Consider the following 16,880-nt stretch of genomic DNA (forward strand, 5'->3'; position numbering starts at 1 on the left):
TAGAAACTGTATTCATGAACGTAGTCGTACCAGTTCTTAAATCATCCCCCCCCGAAACACCAATGATAGTGCGACTTTAAGATGCTCTGGAAAAACGCAGTCTGTGTCTTTATGATCTATATCCTGACAGTTTCCTGTATTGTGATCCTGCAGCACTTACAACTTTGGGTCGGACGGCTTCCAGAGCCCAGCGGGGGCTGGCTCTCTGTGCCTTGGGTCAGGGGTTCATGGAGGCGTGGACTGGATGAGGAAACTGGCTTTCAGATACCGCAGAGTCAAGGAGATCTACAACACATATAAGAATAATGTTGGGGGTAAGCGCCACTCCTATTTTATTAAACACATTTTATTTAACACTGCTGTATAGAGGTGACATAGATATTTAGATGAGGTTTAATAAAGTTACATGAGTAAGATAATGTTGCGATTAATATCACTAGGCGCCTGGTCTCACTCCTAGGGCGTCAAAATACACCACTTAGGCACTTGAGCAAGGGTGTGACACCCCTTAGCATCTGTATGAGACGAACCAACCAACTCCAATGTAAACCAGTTCACATCATTGTTAGACAGTCAGATGAATGGACGTAATATAAAGAGCACATAAGTCCGCTTGGAGCAGGTGGGAGGGGAGGTGGATGGATCAAACTAAAAGTCAACATTAAGTTAGTCACGAGAGTCGTTAGTCAGTCGTTCATCAAGTGAGTTAATACAAACATCAACCACGATCTTTTCCTAACCCTCAACAAATAGTCCAGTTTTGTTGCCTAAATCTTAGGGTGTTTTCAGACTTGAAACAGACTCAGCATTTTTTGCACATATGTGAGCACTCCAAGAGAACTCAGACCCTTCTGAAGCAAACCAGGAGGTGGTCTGAGTTCAATTCGCTTCAAGTCCGTAGTTGTAGTTCACTTAACCTGTGCCTTGTGAACACAAAGCGCTCCAGGTCTGTAGAATATATCCAACGGCAACAGTCTACAGCACAGAAACGCTAGGGTTTCCCTCCAATTGTAAGTTCATCTAAAAGCGAGGGGCTTCATAACCACACTGCAGTGCCACGTCAAAATAAAAACAAAACTATGTCAATATATATTATATATAGTGTGAACAGAAAGAGAACCGAGGTCCCATCAGAACTGAAGTGGACCACAAAGAGAACTGAGTCCTCTTTCTAATGAACTGACAATGTGAACACAAAAAGAACTGAGTCCCTTTTCTGTTGGTCCACTTTTTTGTCCACTGAGTGGAGGAGGACTGAGTTTGGTTTGTTTAAAAAGGACTGTATGTGAGAACACCCTTAGTCATGTAATTCGACTGCCGTGACTTACCGCCAACCCATTCTGCGAAAAGATACAACGCGAACGGCTGCCCCTATGGCTTCTGCCCAAACATCTCAATATGACTAGTAGGGATGAAATCACATTGAAACATTTACCTGCTGCTCGACCACAAGCTAGACTTAAATCTGAACACAGCTCAGCTTCAGACCACAGTGATTTGTCTGGGTTTTCTATTTGTTTTTGCTGCGATCAAGTTATATAAGTGTCCCGCTTCAGAAAAGTACATTATGTATTTTTGAAGCTCCAGTTTGTGCATCGACCAAACTTCTATTAGTGGTGAAAAAGCTGCGAGCGTATGATGATAAACACCTGCTTTTCCCAAGAGGAATCTTTGTTAGAAAAAGGGTCCATTACTGACATACCACCTATTAGATTAATTGAACCATGATGTGGTGAAAAAGCTGAAAGGAAAGAGACAGGTTTGTTTGTCAACTGGGATAATGAGTCAGAAGTTGTTGTTCACTATGGACCCTTGTGCACTGCTGATTACAGCTGGCTGCTTTACCTCTGCTGGAAACCATATGTCTGAGGTTTTGGCTTGAGGATGTTGTGTGAGAGTCGTCCAACCAAAGACTGCAGACAGTCCTGCTGTCAAAATATGATTTTGCAACGTCTCAGTAAATTCGATTTTTTTATGCATTGCAGCTATACGGGTTCATGTCCTCATTGTTTGGTTTTCAAAGGCTGACCATCAAGCTTGTGCTTCTCCCCTGATGGGCAGGTTTGTTGGGCAGCCCCAAGCGAGAGGAGTGGTTACAGCTGAGGAGAGAGATGGAGGTCCTGACTGACCTGTGGCTGACTCAAGCACTCAAAGCGCTGGCTCTCATCAACTCGAGGTCAGTTCATCTGCCATGGCTTTATTTACACCAGCAAGTCAATAAACATTAGGACATAGCTGTACAGTATTTAGTTTTAGTATGATTTGTCTCCATATCCCATTATGAGTTGAATACATGTCAATTCCTGGTATAGCATGTGTCATTTAAAGGGACAGTGCTGAGTGTTAGAGACGTCTGCCTTTTGTTAAATATAATGGAACTACATGGTGCACTGTCTCTTTAAGGTGTCATAACTTTACCGTAGTATTAACATATCTGTCCTCCTGTTCCAGGCCTAACTGTGTGAATGTGTTGGTAACCACCACTCAGCTCATCCCAGCCCTGTCTAAGGTGTTACTATACGGTCTGGGCTCCGCTTTCCCCATAGAGAACATTTACAGTGCCACCAAGACAGGTGAGGAAGGGTTCAGGGTGAAAATGATAATCATGGTTAATCAATGATTAAAAGTCTTTCTTCAAAGGTACAATTTTCTTTACAACTTTGATTTTCCTGCTCTCCAAAGGCAAAGAGAGCTGTTTCGAGCGTGTCTCTCAGAGGTTCGGTCGGAGAGCAGTGTATGTGGTGATAGGAGACGGAGCCGAAGAAGAGTCCGTGGCCAAGAAGGTATAACTCAATCTCTTTTTTATGACTGTGACTGCCGAAAAATGGGCCTCAACTAATCAGTTAACTCACTCGATTTCTTCTGCTTCTGTGTCCGAGTTTGGGTTTCGTTTTTTTATCTTTGCATTGAAATGTCAGACGTTCCCTAGATTTGGCACTTAGGCAATTTTTTTTTTTTTTGCATTAAGGTTTTGTACATTACAGGCTGACATTTTATCCACATGTACTTTGTCACATACTATAATCTCCCTCCAAACCACAGTCCATAATTCACATCTGCGCCGCATCTGCAGGGGCGCTGCAAGTTGCCGAAGTATGTCTGACTTAACTTTGCATGGTTTACATTAAACCTGCATATAATTTAGATTTTATTTTTGTTTTCTCAGAAGAACATGCCGTTCTGGAGGGTGTCCTGTCGGGCTGATCTGGAGGCCCTGAGCCATGCACTGGAGCTGGACTACCTCTAGAGGGCGCCAGCTGTCACACTTTTGCTCCACCAGCCCAACTCGCGAGAAGCTCCTGAGCTCCTGAGTGCAGCTAGAGACTGATTCAGAGTCAGTGTTGCTGTTTCGAGGTTTGGCGCACGGCATTTGATCCCTAATGAGCACCCAGGCGGACAATTTCACTTTAAAGCCAAAGGAGCTGTGAGGATTTCGAAGCGAGGCTGCAGTATATCCATGACACATAAACACAAAGCCAAAAGTGCTGGATCAAAATAAAAAGACCAAAGACACATAAGGGACCAAAGCTTCATGACTAACCCCAGGGAACTATGGTTAATACTGTAAATACTTTTTTTCTAATAAAAAAACTTTGTCCTGTTTTTTTTAAATTCAGTTCATCTCAACTTTATGAAAGGTGTCCCACTTTAATACACGAAAAAAAAGTGATGCACTGATGCAAAATTGTACATCCTGTTTATTGAACACAGTGTCTGCATGGATGAAAAGCTCAGATTGTTCTGCTGTGTCTTTTTTTTTTTTTTTTTTTTTTACTTATTGTGAGATTAAAACCCCCTTTTTCAACTGGCCGATACTTTTTTGAATACAAAATTATGATGTTACATGGAATAGATTTTAATTTAGATATTTTTTATTCATATTTCAGTTAGAAAAATGTCAGATAATATTCTCCTCATAGGTAGAGGCTATTAAAAATAGTCTGATTTTATTTTACCATTAAAATGTGAGCTATTTATTATTGGTTAAATTCACAACACATTGAGGTATAGACAGTTTGGAAGCTCGACATAAAAATATCCCCTTAAAAAATGCTTTTGTAAAAACGTTGTTGTCTTGAAGATGCTGTATCATAGGTTGGTGCTTGAATCCTTACTTTTGATTCTGGGTTGTATATGTTGTCGTGTTTTAACTCTCTCTCTTTCTTGTCCTTGTTTTCCTAATAACCTGTTTGTAATATAGATGAACTGGTATGGTTGTGCATGTGCCGATTACACTGCCTGTCAGCTTAGCTATGATTTGTATATAATGCTTTATTGTCGATTTGTTTTGACAGACGGTTGAAATAGATAAATAAAAAATAAATTAATTGCATCGTTGGGAAAGGTGAGTCGAGTTTCATTTCATGTCATGTCATAGAGTTACTAAACCCCGAGGCGTATGAAACAAGAGGGATTGAATGACAAATAAATAAGTGTTCCTTGTGTGGATTACATGTAATTATCAGGAGGTTTGAGGAGCATTTCATTCAGACTCAACTACAGTGACCTTTTTCTTGAGGAAAGGGCTCCCTCTTCAGGGCAGAAAGGGAACTGCAACAACAAATCTACATACATACTGTTTATTACAGTCATAAGAAATAATGTGGCACTTATCTAAACAAGGTGACTTAAAGTACATGAAAATAAGCAGTGGTTAGCATTGTCGCCTCACAGCAAGAGGGTTTGTGGTTCAAATTCAGGGTGGGGGAGCCCTTCTGTGGAGTTTGCATGTTCTCTCCGTGTCAGCGTGGGTTTTCTCCAGGTACTCCAGCTTCCTCCCACAGTCCAAAGACATGCAGGTTAATTGGTGACTCTAAATTGTCCGTAGGTGTGAATGTGAGTGTGAATGGTTGTCTGTCTCTGTGTGTCAGCCCTGTGATAGTCTGGTGACCTGTCCAGGGTGTACCCTGCCTCTCGCCCAATGTCAGCTGGGATAGGCTCCAGTCCTCCCATGACTCCCAGCAGGATAAGCGGTTAAGGAAAATGAGTAAACAATGTGAAGAGCTAAGAAAAACTGTGCAGACAGGCAAAAACACAGCAAAAGGAAATAAGACTCAAAATTCGAAAATCAGGCCGTGAAAAAGGAAAAGCTTTCCTAAAACAACACATTTTAAGCAACTATTTAAAAATACTAAAATAAAAATATTGTACCAGCAAGCCTTAGAGAAAGAGCCTCTGGGCCCTGATGACAAAAGCCTGGTTACCTTTGGTTACCAGCCTTGACGTAGGGATGACTAGCGAGGGTAGGCTTCAGGATCTCAGGTCATGTTTTGGAGCAAAAACAAAATGACATTGTCACTCTAATGTTGCGGGAGTATCTGAAAAACAAAAACTCAGGAATATCTTCAGCAAACACCACATCTCTGTCAGGCCATCATTGTAAATAAGAACTCGTTCTTAATGATTCTGCCTGGTTAAATAAAGGTTAAATAAATAAATAAAATAAACTTCAAACCCAGTAACACACTGAGGCAAAAGCTTGTCCACCCTACGGACAAAACACCCAGGTATAAGCAGAGTAATGTAGTGTATGCAGCTCAGTGCAGCCAGGGATACACAGATTTGTACATTGGGGAAACCAAACAACCACCCCACAAGCACATGGCACAGCACAGGACAACCATCTCCTCAGGTCAAGACTCAGCTGTCCACTCACAGAGGAGGTGGCCTACATCACCACTTATCACCTAGCTGCCGATCAAGAGCTCAATACATGATGTAAATGCTTCTTAATATGAGTTGCCATCAACAACCAACACACCAAACGATGAATCTCACTGACTGAATTTAGACAGACCCAAACATCCCACATTTTGCGTAATAATGAAAGCCAAGGCTGGCGCCATGACATGAATTTAATGCATGTCTTACCTTCAGAAGAGTTACAAGCGGCGACTGTTGGTGCTGAACCTCGCGAGAACACTGTCCTTCCACTCAGCTGTACACTTTCTGGTTGAGTCCCTTTCACACGCCAGCTGAACCAAGCGGGCCTGTCTTTGGTGGCGCATTACGCGTCTGTGGTCTGAAAATATGTTTCTCAGGGTGGAGAATGAGTTCCCACACATGGCTGTGGAGGCTACAGATGTTAAAGCATGTTTGAAAGCAGTCAGTACAAGTCCATAGTGTGTTTCACAGCCTTCACGTCACCTCCAGCAGAAATGTGTCTGGGTAAAGTGTGTGTCCGAGGTGCGCTCCCTGAATCTGAGGTCCATTTCTGAATATATGGTGCTGTATTTTTTGTCAGCATCATCCCTGTGTCCTGTGGTTCCCACTTTCTTATATCCATTATTTCAGTCCGATAGTAGCTTGCTCTCACTGTGAAAAACGCGCCGGCTTGCTCACCTGTGACCACGCTGTCTCTTGACGTCCTGACAACAAATCAAACCAGTAGGTCATAGGTCAACCACCAGACCAATGAGCATATGTCCCCAGATGTGACGCAAATATAACCAATAAATATATTTTTTGTTTGTTTGGTTGTTGTTTTTTTCCATTTACCAAAGATGATTGCAATATGATAAGTTTAAAGTAATTAATAAAATACAAAGGTAAGCATAAAGTTTGGCCTTGTGAGTGGAGGGGCTGCACAGTTATACATGAGAGCTGAAACAAATTGCAATGAAGGATGAACAAATAATAGAGACCGTAGGAATGGAGATTAGAAAACAACAACAAAAACAAACAAAAAAGCATCAGTTAATTTAACATCCAAGGTTTAATCAAAAAACAATTGTAATATTCTAAAAAAAAAAATAGGGTTACTTTTTTTGTTGTTCAGAATAGCAAGGCAGCTCAACATTGAGTTAGATTCAATTAAAAACAGATGGAAAGAGGGTTGTGAGCCTAGAGATTCCTGTTTATGAGAAAATAATTTTCACAGATAGTTAACAACATAGTTCAAACATTTGTTGCTGCGCTGAATCGACGCCATAGCTACGGTGCAGGCTCCATGTTGACGCCGTAGCCTGACATGCACCACCTCTGAAATGTAACTACACGTCTCGGCCACGCAAACCTCCTCCTGTCTATTTTTGTAAACCAAAAGCTTTTATTTACTTTCATTTCACAGATAAGAAACAATAAATTGTGAAGACAATAAAGGCTCCACAAAAATAGCATTTTAAGTCTTGTGATTTAACCTGGCTTCATATGAGCAGAGGAAATCTCTGCTAGGCTAACTTTGACGATGAAAGTCCCTTTTTTGTAAGAGGTATCAGTGAAATAGATTATTATTAAAGTCACGTTTTGTACTGATTTTGGATCTGACTGTGTTAAACGAAACTTTTAACACAGAATTTTAAGAGAGAGAGCAAATGGGTGTGTGTTTTAGTATGGGGGAGGAGTATGTTGTGTTGGTGTATGTAAATGTAAACATTTGTTGTGTCACGTCTGTAATAACATCTGGACGCTTAAAAAAGCAACAAAGATCACACACAAAAAAAATGACAATCAGCTTCCTTTCGGTGGCATAACTAAAAACAGTAAGGTAGAGGACAAAGGAGCTGTGAGGAGGGTGTGGCTGAGTATGAGCATGGCGAGGCGCACGTGCGTAGCTGCTCTCTAATTAGCTAAAAACAAACTGTTCCAACTTTTGCCCTGTCCCAACCAACCCCTCTCTCTTCCCTACATACTCCGATTGAATTCACATTTGTGTGTGTATATGCACGTGTTTGTGTATTGTCATGTGTTGCATTATTTTATACTTTGTTTGGGAAAATAAGATAACATGTCAATGGTGAGTCTGGTTTGGTGGCCAGGGGGCGTTGTGCATGATCCCTCAATATATCTCAGTATTTTTTCAAGTAATAAACAGTAGATATTAACATTTTTTATCAATATTTATTTTTCAATCAAAGGAAAATGCACAATAATCAAAGTAAAATATGTGTAAAAAAGCGCAGATTTTAATAGCTGAAGCACAAACAGCAAAATAAATCTCAATAAATAAATAAATATCATTTACATTCACATTTATACCATACAAAGCAATATAAAAACAGTTATCAAAGTGTTTCCCCTGCGATGAATGCTGCCACCTGGTTGCCACCTTCTGGCTTCAGTTGGGTGAGGTTTTAGTTTTTACAACATAAATAAAGAAGTGAAACAATGCTGAGCAGTATTGTGCCTAGACGTGACACCTGAGCGAAATAAAACCCCCAAAAAGGGCCCTAAGCTTTGTTGACGGAGACCATCTTGAAGCCTCTGATGGTGGAGTTCATGTTGGAGAGCGCCAGGCTGGCCTGCAGCATCTTTGTTCCCACCTTGCTGGGGGTGAAGGTGATGCGTTGCTCTGCTTTTCCTCCTGGACGCAGTGACAGCATCCTGCAGAGAGGACATAAAAGAGTTCATAAAATATTGACGTGCTACTTCTATGCATTGCCCATGAATGCCTGACACTGGCCCCTGTTTGTTTGTGACAGTTGAGCTTCAATTATAACCCTGTAAATGTCTTAATTACTTAAATTACTCTGTCTGTGTCTGTAAATATTTATCAGCCCTGCATTGCACGTTGCAGTGGAACATTTTGTCTATAATTCCAGCCACGCCTGCCTAAACACAAACATAAGCAGAACAATACAAGTGTAACAAGACTACATTCCTTCTGCAGAGACACAATGTGCTGTCGTGCACTGTCACACACACTGACACTCCTATATTTGCGCATTCCACAGCTTGTTCGTTTTAAAGTTATTCATGATGTGCATAAATCACTGAGGTCATTAAACAGTCAGCACACACATGAGAAAGATGAAGACAAGAAGTTTGATTCGTACCTGTAGTGAGCCTTTCTCTGGATCAGCCCGGCCCCGGCTACAGTCAGTACTCCGCTCACAGGGTGAGAAAATGGGTTGGTGAAGGTCACTGTGGCGGTCTGCTCTTTGTTGGGCACAATTGAGTCTTCATCTGCAATCTGAGGGAGACACTTGTGTCAGCGAACTCTGGTTTAATTACCCCTTAAATAGCTTTAAAGTGAGTCACTGTTAATATATTCTGTATGATTCCACAGCTCCTCACTGAGGGGAGACACTACAGGTGAAAAAAGAGTTTTCATGCACTGGACATTTGGGGCAATTGTGCCTCTGTAACATGTCTCCTTTCAGGCCAGTGGAAAGAAAATGCCTAAAGCACACATTAATGTTTATTGTAGTTCAGATTTACTCTGGAAATTGATGCAAAAAGGGCATATTTAAAATACAAAAATGCCTCCTTTTCATATTTTAACATAAAATTTCAGAAAACTCAACTGCGAAACTTTGATGGTGATATTTGTTGGTTGAATTTTTTACCCTGTTTAGTGTCGAATTTATCTAAAACTGTGTGAAATTTTACACTACATATATTTGATTTATATTTTAATTTTGCAGAGGGGTTTGTTCATATATCACTCATAGCCTGATTTATGTTATATTTTATTCTTAAAAACATGGCGAAATTATTATTTTTTTATTTTTATTTTATTATTTATTTTATTTTACTTTATTTTATTTTTATTTTATTTTATCTAGTTGCTGCAGACAGTATTTTCTGATTTGACAAAAAAAAAAGATATCCAGAATTCTCTCTGTAAAAACATCTATATAATGAAGCATCTATATTCTGAAGATTTTTACAGAAAGGCTTGCTCATATATCATTCATAGTCTGATTTATTATTATCATTTTATTTTTTAATGGCTGCTGCTGCCAGTTTTCTTATTTGTGGATTGATTAAAAAAAGATATCCAAAATTCTCTCTGTAAAAACATCTGACTCTTAATGTGTCAACAATATAAAACAATAACTTTGAATCTGGCTTTATTCTATGATCCGATTTCTGCTCTGGTATGTATGCAAAAATGTGCATATCTAATTAGATGATGCCCTGTTTGTATTTTTTTAATTTCTTGTGATACAAAAAATAATTGTCTTAATGTAGAAATCAACTGGGGTCTCATTTATAAACATTGCATGCACACAAAACACAGCCTAAAAGAGGTGTGCGCTACTTCCTATGGAAAAGTTGTGATCTATAAAAACAGACTTGATGGGAGAAACTTTGACCAGTGCTTATGAACATTTTGGAGACAAAAGATTGGGGGACACAGATGGGGAGGTGGAAGCCTGAAAGTTGGGTTTTTTGCAAAAAGACAAAATAAATTTCCTGAAGTACCTGTATGTTGAGCTCTGGGCTGGCGATATTGAACTCCTCTGAGTCCAGGACCCGCTCATGACTGCCCATATCCTCCAGGACCACTGCCAGATTGATCAGGTCGTCTCCCACCACATCCTCATACTTGGCTGGGAGGATTTGCTCGTTAAGAACTTTGCCTGAAGAGACAGAGACATTTAAACCACAACCGTCTTTCAGAGGTGAAAATTTGAGTTTGTAGATGAATGAAGAGTGAACTTACCCTCCATGGGTGCCAGCTGTATGACACCATGGGATTCCCAGAAGGTGTCTGAGGGGCTGTTGTTGTATTCTTTAGCCTGGGCGTTGAGATGCACCTTCATGATTTTGGCAATCTTCTGCTTGTTGAAGACTTTCACCGTGAAGCAGATGGGCACCCCGGCAACAGGAGCTTTATCCAGGGTCAGAGAGACCGACACCCCCTTGGATGAGCCTGCAAAATAAACACAAAGAAAGCCGGTGCATGAGATGATGTGTGTTTAAACAGATGACAAGTCAAATGAATGCACTGAGAATTCAAAATTACCTCTTGCTAACGTTGAGTCGTCTGACACTGTGGAGCTTCTTGATGAAAGTGTTGAAGTTGCGCCTGTATTTTAAAGATTGAAAGAAAAATGTGAGTATCTATGCCTCAGAGTGAACATCATGCCACCTCTCTAAGGAAGCACAAGACTGAATTTCTTACCTCTGATGTGTTTGTAGTCTCCTGTGATGTTCTGGTATCTGGGGAAGCCAACAGCTTTGGTGCAGATTAAGGATCCCACTTTCTCAGTGTCCTTGCTGTGGCTGACCATACGACCCTTGCTCATTATAAAATAGTGGATGTCGGCATTCACCTCGGCGTAGACAAAGGGAATGTCAAAAACCAGGTCGATACGGCGATCCTTGATTGCTTTGACCGGGGCTGGGCCGCAGCAGAACACTCCTAGGATTAAAATAAGAATAAAAGGAAGGTTACAGTGATGTTCAGACGAGTTCAGACACAATCAAAGAAGTAAGAAGTAAGGCGATTCTCACACACCTCCGCTCCTCTCCTGGGGGGTCGGGTCCAGGACCTGCCAGCCATCCATTCCACGTCCCAGATCTCGGCGAGTCATCCAGCACTCCACCCACACGTGGAAGTTCCTGATGAGAGGAGACAAATGTCATGAATAGGCTTCACAAAACTAAATTAAGTTTATTCAAGCTGGGGTCACTGCCACAAAAAAGTGAAGTCACCACTGACCATATGCTGTCTTTGCTGATGTTCAGCTTCTGCCCCGTCTCACTGTAGAACTCCTCGATCCTCAGGTTGCTATTGGTGTCGTGAGCGGAGTTGAAGTTTGTAACGACACGACAAGGAATGCCAAGAACTCTCATGACTGAAAGATGTCATTAAAAAAAAAAAGCAGACACAGGTGTTAAAAGACACTGATAGTCATCTCCGAACTTTTCGTCATGGAAAGAATTCTTTGGCATCCCACCAAGAGTGATAAGACATCAATCATAACATCATATTCTAACAGGTTTAGCATGAGTCACTGAAGACTGCACAAAAAGTACAGTGCTTGACAGATATTTTAGTACATGATTTCATTTGATGATATAATTACCTGTGCACATGACTGCTGCAAACACCCAACACTGTCCATACTTGACCGGACTGTACCCAGACTCAGCCCACTGCGTCAAGATCTCCCCACTCCCAGTCCACAGGGAGGGATTAACACCTTGTTTGTAGTCACCTGTCCATTTCCCCTTCAGCACGCCGCTGTCGTCCTCGCTGTTGATCTGAACATAAAAGAGAAGATGAATGTCATTCTCCAACTTTGCACTTCAGTTCCCACACATCGTAAAGTGACCTGGGGCGTCTCACATCTTCCCAAGATGATTCTGATCTGCACAGTGGCAGTTTAACAGCTATTTTTGATAGCCAGTTTTACGGCTTTAATTACAGCGTGGCTGCACGTGGCATTCAGTTTTCAGCACTTTTGCAGGGGGGGGGGGGTTGTTTATCTGCAGAACACAGTGTCCCAGTTCAAGCCGCAACATGTTTTTAATATGCAGAAGCAGCTGTTGGGTTCTCAAGAAAAACTTTGCGTGAGGTAGATAACAAAGACAGTGATTATCTTGAAGTGTTTATCTGCAAGTGTTGATACCGCGCCAGAATAAATGTTAGCATTGTGCATCTTTGCAAACCAAAGATGTGTTACATTTGTGCATTTCAATTGTTGCAGATATGTTGAAACTTCACATTTGTTTATGTTTTAATTGTCAGTTTTATGTTGTGGCAGCACTGTGGTTAATGTGTGGTTAGGTTTAGGCACAAAAACACTTGGCTGAGGTGAGAAAAAGGTCATGTTTGGGCTTAAAATACGCAATTGTTGCAACAAACTGGGCTGGAAATGTCTCAACGTGTCGTTGAAAAGGTAATTTTGTTGTTTGTTGGTCTCAAACAGTGGTCTGCTGCTGTCTGAGGGTGTCGCCTGCATGTATTAAATGTACAAATGTAACATATTCCAGGTTTGAAATGTACAATGCCAACATTTTATTCAGGCGACTGGGCTGGTTTATACTCAATATGTTTGCACTCACCATGGCAGACACGACCCGGCTGATGTAGACGGGGTTTTTTCGGTTCAGGTAGTCCCGTCGTTTGTTCTTTTTGTGCTGCGGGCTGACTTGCAGCAGATTCAGGCACTTCTCCAGAACACCGGGCTCAAACTTCACAGGTAGAGAGAACAAAGTTAGAGATTTAAATCAGGATTCGGTGACGCCTGGAGCACATTCTAATAATCACTTGCTTAACTTGCTGTTAAGTTACCAATACGTGAAATCAGGTTTGGCATTTGGGTTTGATAAAGGTTAAGATTTGGGCACATTTTGTCCCTGTTAATATTCGTCTGCACGTTGCCAAACTGTTTCCCACATTTACTGTTTGCGCTCGGGTCTTTCTGTTTGTTTGAAGTGCTGTCTTTCAAAATCCAACGCTAGGATTAAAAGTATGTACTGCATTTGGGCACAAGCAATACTTTACAGTGAAATACAATCCAATACAACAGCACTACAATGAATACAAGAATATCTAAGAACAACTCCACCTTCGCTGTAAACAACCTGATGATTGTTTTCATTTGCAAAAACTGAGATCAACAGGTATTGATTTCATACCTGATCAAAGGACCATGGTCTTGACACAACGTTCATCGCCGTCCCTATATACAGCAGCCCGGAGTCGTTCAGGATGTACTCTTCTCTCTGGTCCTCAAAGGGAATGTACACAGCATCCTCTGCAAGAGATAAACTTAGCTTTCATTTTTTCCTCTTATTTTGTGGCAGACATTTGCTGTGACAAATCTCAGCTCTCAGGTATGATTCATAAGCCCGTCACACAATACATCATCACTGTAGTGTAGCGATCACAATCCCATAAAAGGAACTGATTTAAGGTGATGAATGAATGCAATACATCATCATAAATCCATTCAGCCCTAAAAACCTTACCTATAAGTACATTTCTGCTTTGGTTTGCTGCAATATTATAAGCTATCACAACTTTCTGTGTCTGAAAAAAACATGTATGAACTCCATCAAACTCACCACGACACCAGGGGTTGCAGAGCAGGATGAATCTGCCGAACGCACAGGTCTTCTTGTTGTGCTGACTGAACACGCACACCTGAAATCTGTAGCAGCCCACTGAGGCTGTGACAGGAGAGGTGATGTATATGGAGGGGTTGTTGGGGTTCAGGCCATTTGGGTCAACATAGGCTCTCCAGTAGGAGGAAGAAACCTTCTTGGAGAAAGTGACCGGCAGGACCACATACAGGCGGCCTGAGGAGGGAGGAGAGAAATACACTTAGGCAAAGGGACTTACAATTGTGGCTCAGACTGGTTGCATACAAAAATCTAAATTATGACTACCTATCATCACTTTGATCCTCAGACAGTCCGTCTTGGGGCTGAAGGCTCGGCCCTCCAGTTGCAAACTGATTTTGAATGGGGCTCCTCTTCGTACCACCAGGGCTTTGGAGCTGCTGAAGCCATCTGTCCTGTGTCTCTCCAGGTTTTCAGATTTTTCCAGGTTGACATTTTCTATTTTCAAATCTGCAAGAGAAGGAAAAAAAATGAAGAAACTGCTGCAGAAAATGCATTCAGATGACACTGAAAACAGAAAGCTCAAATAGTAGAGTTAAACAATAAAACAAATCAAACAGAGGAACAAAAATGAGTTTGCATTTGTGAAGACAAATCTCACCTTCCATTTATTGGTGCCTCTTTGTCAGCGCTTTGCTTTCTGCCCCTGCTGTTACCCTCCACCCCTATATAAATCTTTGCCCAACCCTCTCAAAGCATGTATCACATGGCAGCGTGAAAGTGGATAGTTCTTTTTTTTCAATTGTCACTAAGGCCCTCAGGTCATGTGTACCAAAACATACTCCTCGAAAAGAGACACGCCTCCTCAGGACAATGTTGCATTCGTACAGTGTGTGCGTAGAGCAATATGAGTAATCAGACTCACCCCGTTCAGCAGAAGAATGATTACGTTAGTTTGTTGGGCGTGAAATCTTGCCAGGCGCTGCAAAGTTTTGCAACACAGATGTGGGACAGAGGCAGAGTTACTATTTTAGTGAGCACAGGAGGACAACTAACCCTAACTTTGTGTGAGGTAGATTACAAAGATAGCTGTTGCAAAATTTAGTTAGAAGAGGTGACTCAGGTTGTTGTCGTTAGAAAGTTGGCAGGAAACCCTAATCACCTTTTCTGGCTAATAGTTATTCACACAGTACAAGTTTTGATGAGTTTTGCATCAAACCACATGTGTCTGTCCATCCTTTTAAGTTTGTGCGTGGTAGATTACAAAGAAAGCTGTTACAAAATTTAGTTAGAAGATGTGATTCAGGTTGTTGTCGTCAGAGTCGTCCCTGACTAAATCAATAACGAATGCCAATTACGTCCTGGGTTTGCATTTGAGCTCAAGTGGGTAGCTAAGCCTAAATACCTTTTCTAGGTAACATCTATTCAAATAGCTCAAAACAACTCTTACTGTATTTTTTAATATCATGTGGTGTTATGCCGTCATATGGCATGAGGAGTTTTGCATCATGCCACATATGTCTGTCCTTCCTTTTAACTTTGTGTGAGGTAGATTACAAAGAAAGCTGTTACAAAATTTAGTTAGAAGAGGTGATTCAGGTTGTTGCTGTCAGAGTCTTCCCCGAATAAATGGATAAAGAGTGCCTTATAAGTTCTGGATTTTGTTTTGTCTTTAACTTAATATCCTTACTCTTCCCTGTTTTAGGTTACAAACCCTTGCTAGGTTACAAAGGCTCAATCCTAATACACCCTGGTTCTTCAACAGGTGGTCCATGACCCCTAGGGAGTCCTCAAAGCTCCTGCAGGGGGTCACCAAATTGTAGGAAAAAATTTTTTCTTTTTAAAATTAAAATGTCTGAAAATACACACAAATCCAACATATTTTGCCTTTTAGCAAAGTTTCCTCTCTTACCTGCCTAAAAACGCAAATACAGGTCAAAACAGAAGGTAATATGGCCCTCTGCCAGGCATCCTCCACTTCGTAATATATGTAGTAGGAGTATCTGCTCCGTCTCTCTTAGGCTAAGGGGTCCTTTTAGTCGGGGTATATTGTGGAAACCTGCAAATAAATTCCTTACCAAGAAATGTATTCCCCAATGGAGCAGTTGGAGTGATTTTGGTGCAAAACAAATGCTACCAATCAATTCAGAGTCCAGAAAAAAACTTTCACCCCTCACAATCTGCCTAAGGCAAAGGTAAACATTTTCAATTTTTCACCGATTAAGTTTTTCGGGAGCCCAACTTTCAGCAGCTGTCACAGATTTGCCTACAGGAGTTTGATTTAAATCTTTTGCGATGTGGTATTAGACACCTTTACAAACACACTGGTGAAGACATTTCTTGGTGTGGAATTTATTCCCAGATTGGCCAAATATTTGATAACATTCCCTGACTATTGACCTTAAAACCGTTTAAGACGCCTGCAATACATCACTTGCCCCTACCACTTAGCCCTTATAAAGATTTTTTTTTTTAAAAATATGATAACCATCATATTATCTTAGTTATGTTGTTTGAATGGTCCTTATCTTTATAACAACATAACAAAAAAAATGCTTGTCAGCTTGGTATGCTGATGTCCTGGTAGCTAACTAGCTAGCTAACGTTACTTTGTTACTTATGATTTGTGCATGACAGTCCCGCATTTTTGTATATTTCTTTCAGAAGACTGGTACATTGTCCAAATTTGTAAAATATTTTGGTCATTGCAGTGACCTCCGTTGTCTTGCTACAGAATGCAGCTACAAGCTAGCTTGCACTTTGGCCAGTATTCAACAAAGCCTGTGCCTGGCATTGCAGCTGTGCAGTGTAGCAGTAACAGCCACTTTTAAAAACTTTGCTTCTGAGAAAATACTCTTGCAGGTAGGCGGCTGTCAGGGCGGTTTGCACACAGAGGTGTGAAAGTCCCTTAATATCAGTGCAGACTGGCAGGGGGTCAGCCCTATGTTCCCACAGCCCAATGTTCCCACAGCCCAATGTTCCCACATTTCTAAGAATTTTTTTTCACTGGAAATTAGGCCTTATGTTCCCACAGCCCTATGTTCCCACATTTCTAAGATTTTTCTCAAAACTAGGCCCTATGTTCCCACATTTCTAAGATTTTTCTCAAAACTAGGCCCTATGTTCCCACATTTCTA

At 41.1% G+C, this 16,880-nt stretch overlaps 2 protein-coding genes across 5 annotated transcripts in view; one reads left to right on the forward strand and one right to left on the reverse strand.

The window, feature by feature from the left end:
- Nucleotides 1-4,344, forward strand: part of eya2 (EYA transcriptional coactivator and phosphatase 2) — a 42,247-nt gene extending 37,903 nt beyond the window's left edge. For 3 of the 4 annotated variants that reach the window (XM_050038703.1, XM_050038705.1, XM_050038704.1), the window contains 5 exons: nucleotides 154-314; nucleotides 2,062-2,176; nucleotides 2,452-2,573; nucleotides 2,683-2,783; nucleotides 3,167-4,344. In XM_050038703.1, the coding sequence (XP_049894660.1) occupies nucleotides 154-314; nucleotides 2,062-2,176; nucleotides 2,452-2,573; nucleotides 2,683-2,783; nucleotides 3,167-3,247 (580 nt within the window). In that variant the 3' untranslated portion in view covers nucleotides 3,248-4,344. Of the gene's footprint in view, nucleotides 1-153; nucleotides 315-1,985; nucleotides 2,177-2,451; nucleotides 2,574-2,682; nucleotides 2,784-3,166 lie in introns of those variants that run through there. The other variant, XM_050038706.1, reaches the window with a different exon arrangement.
- A 3,595-nt stretch (nucleotides 4,345-7,939) lies between these two features.
- tgm5l (transglutaminase 5, like) lies at nucleotides 7,940-14,432 on the reverse strand. The gene is made up of 14 exons (XM_050038450.1): nucleotides 14,405-14,432; nucleotides 14,071-14,253; nucleotides 13,747-13,980; nucleotides 13,318-13,436; nucleotides 12,742-12,870; nucleotides 11,760-11,937; nucleotides 11,393-11,528; nucleotides 11,189-11,292; nucleotides 10,853-11,092; nucleotides 10,694-10,756; nucleotides 10,391-10,600; nucleotides 10,150-10,307; nucleotides 8,775-8,911; nucleotides 7,940-8,322 (listed from the first exon to the last, which is right to left on the reverse strand). The coding sequence occupies exons 1-14, from the start codon at nucleotides 14,409-14,411 to the stop codon at nucleotides 8,169-8,171; spliced, it is 2,052 nt and encodes a 683-aa protein (XP_049894407.1). The 5' UTR covers nucleotides 14,412-14,432; the 3' UTR covers nucleotides 7,940-8,168.
- Between the last annotated feature and the right edge of the window lie 2,448 nt (nucleotides 14,433-16,880).

Source organism: Epinephelus moara, chromosome 24 (genome assembly GCF_006386435.1).
Source record: "Epinephelus moara isolate mb chromosome 24, YSFRI_EMoa_1.0, whole genome shotgun sequence".
Lineage (NCBI taxonomy): Eukaryota > Metazoa > Chordata > Actinopteri > Perciformes > Serranidae > Epinephelus > Epinephelus moara.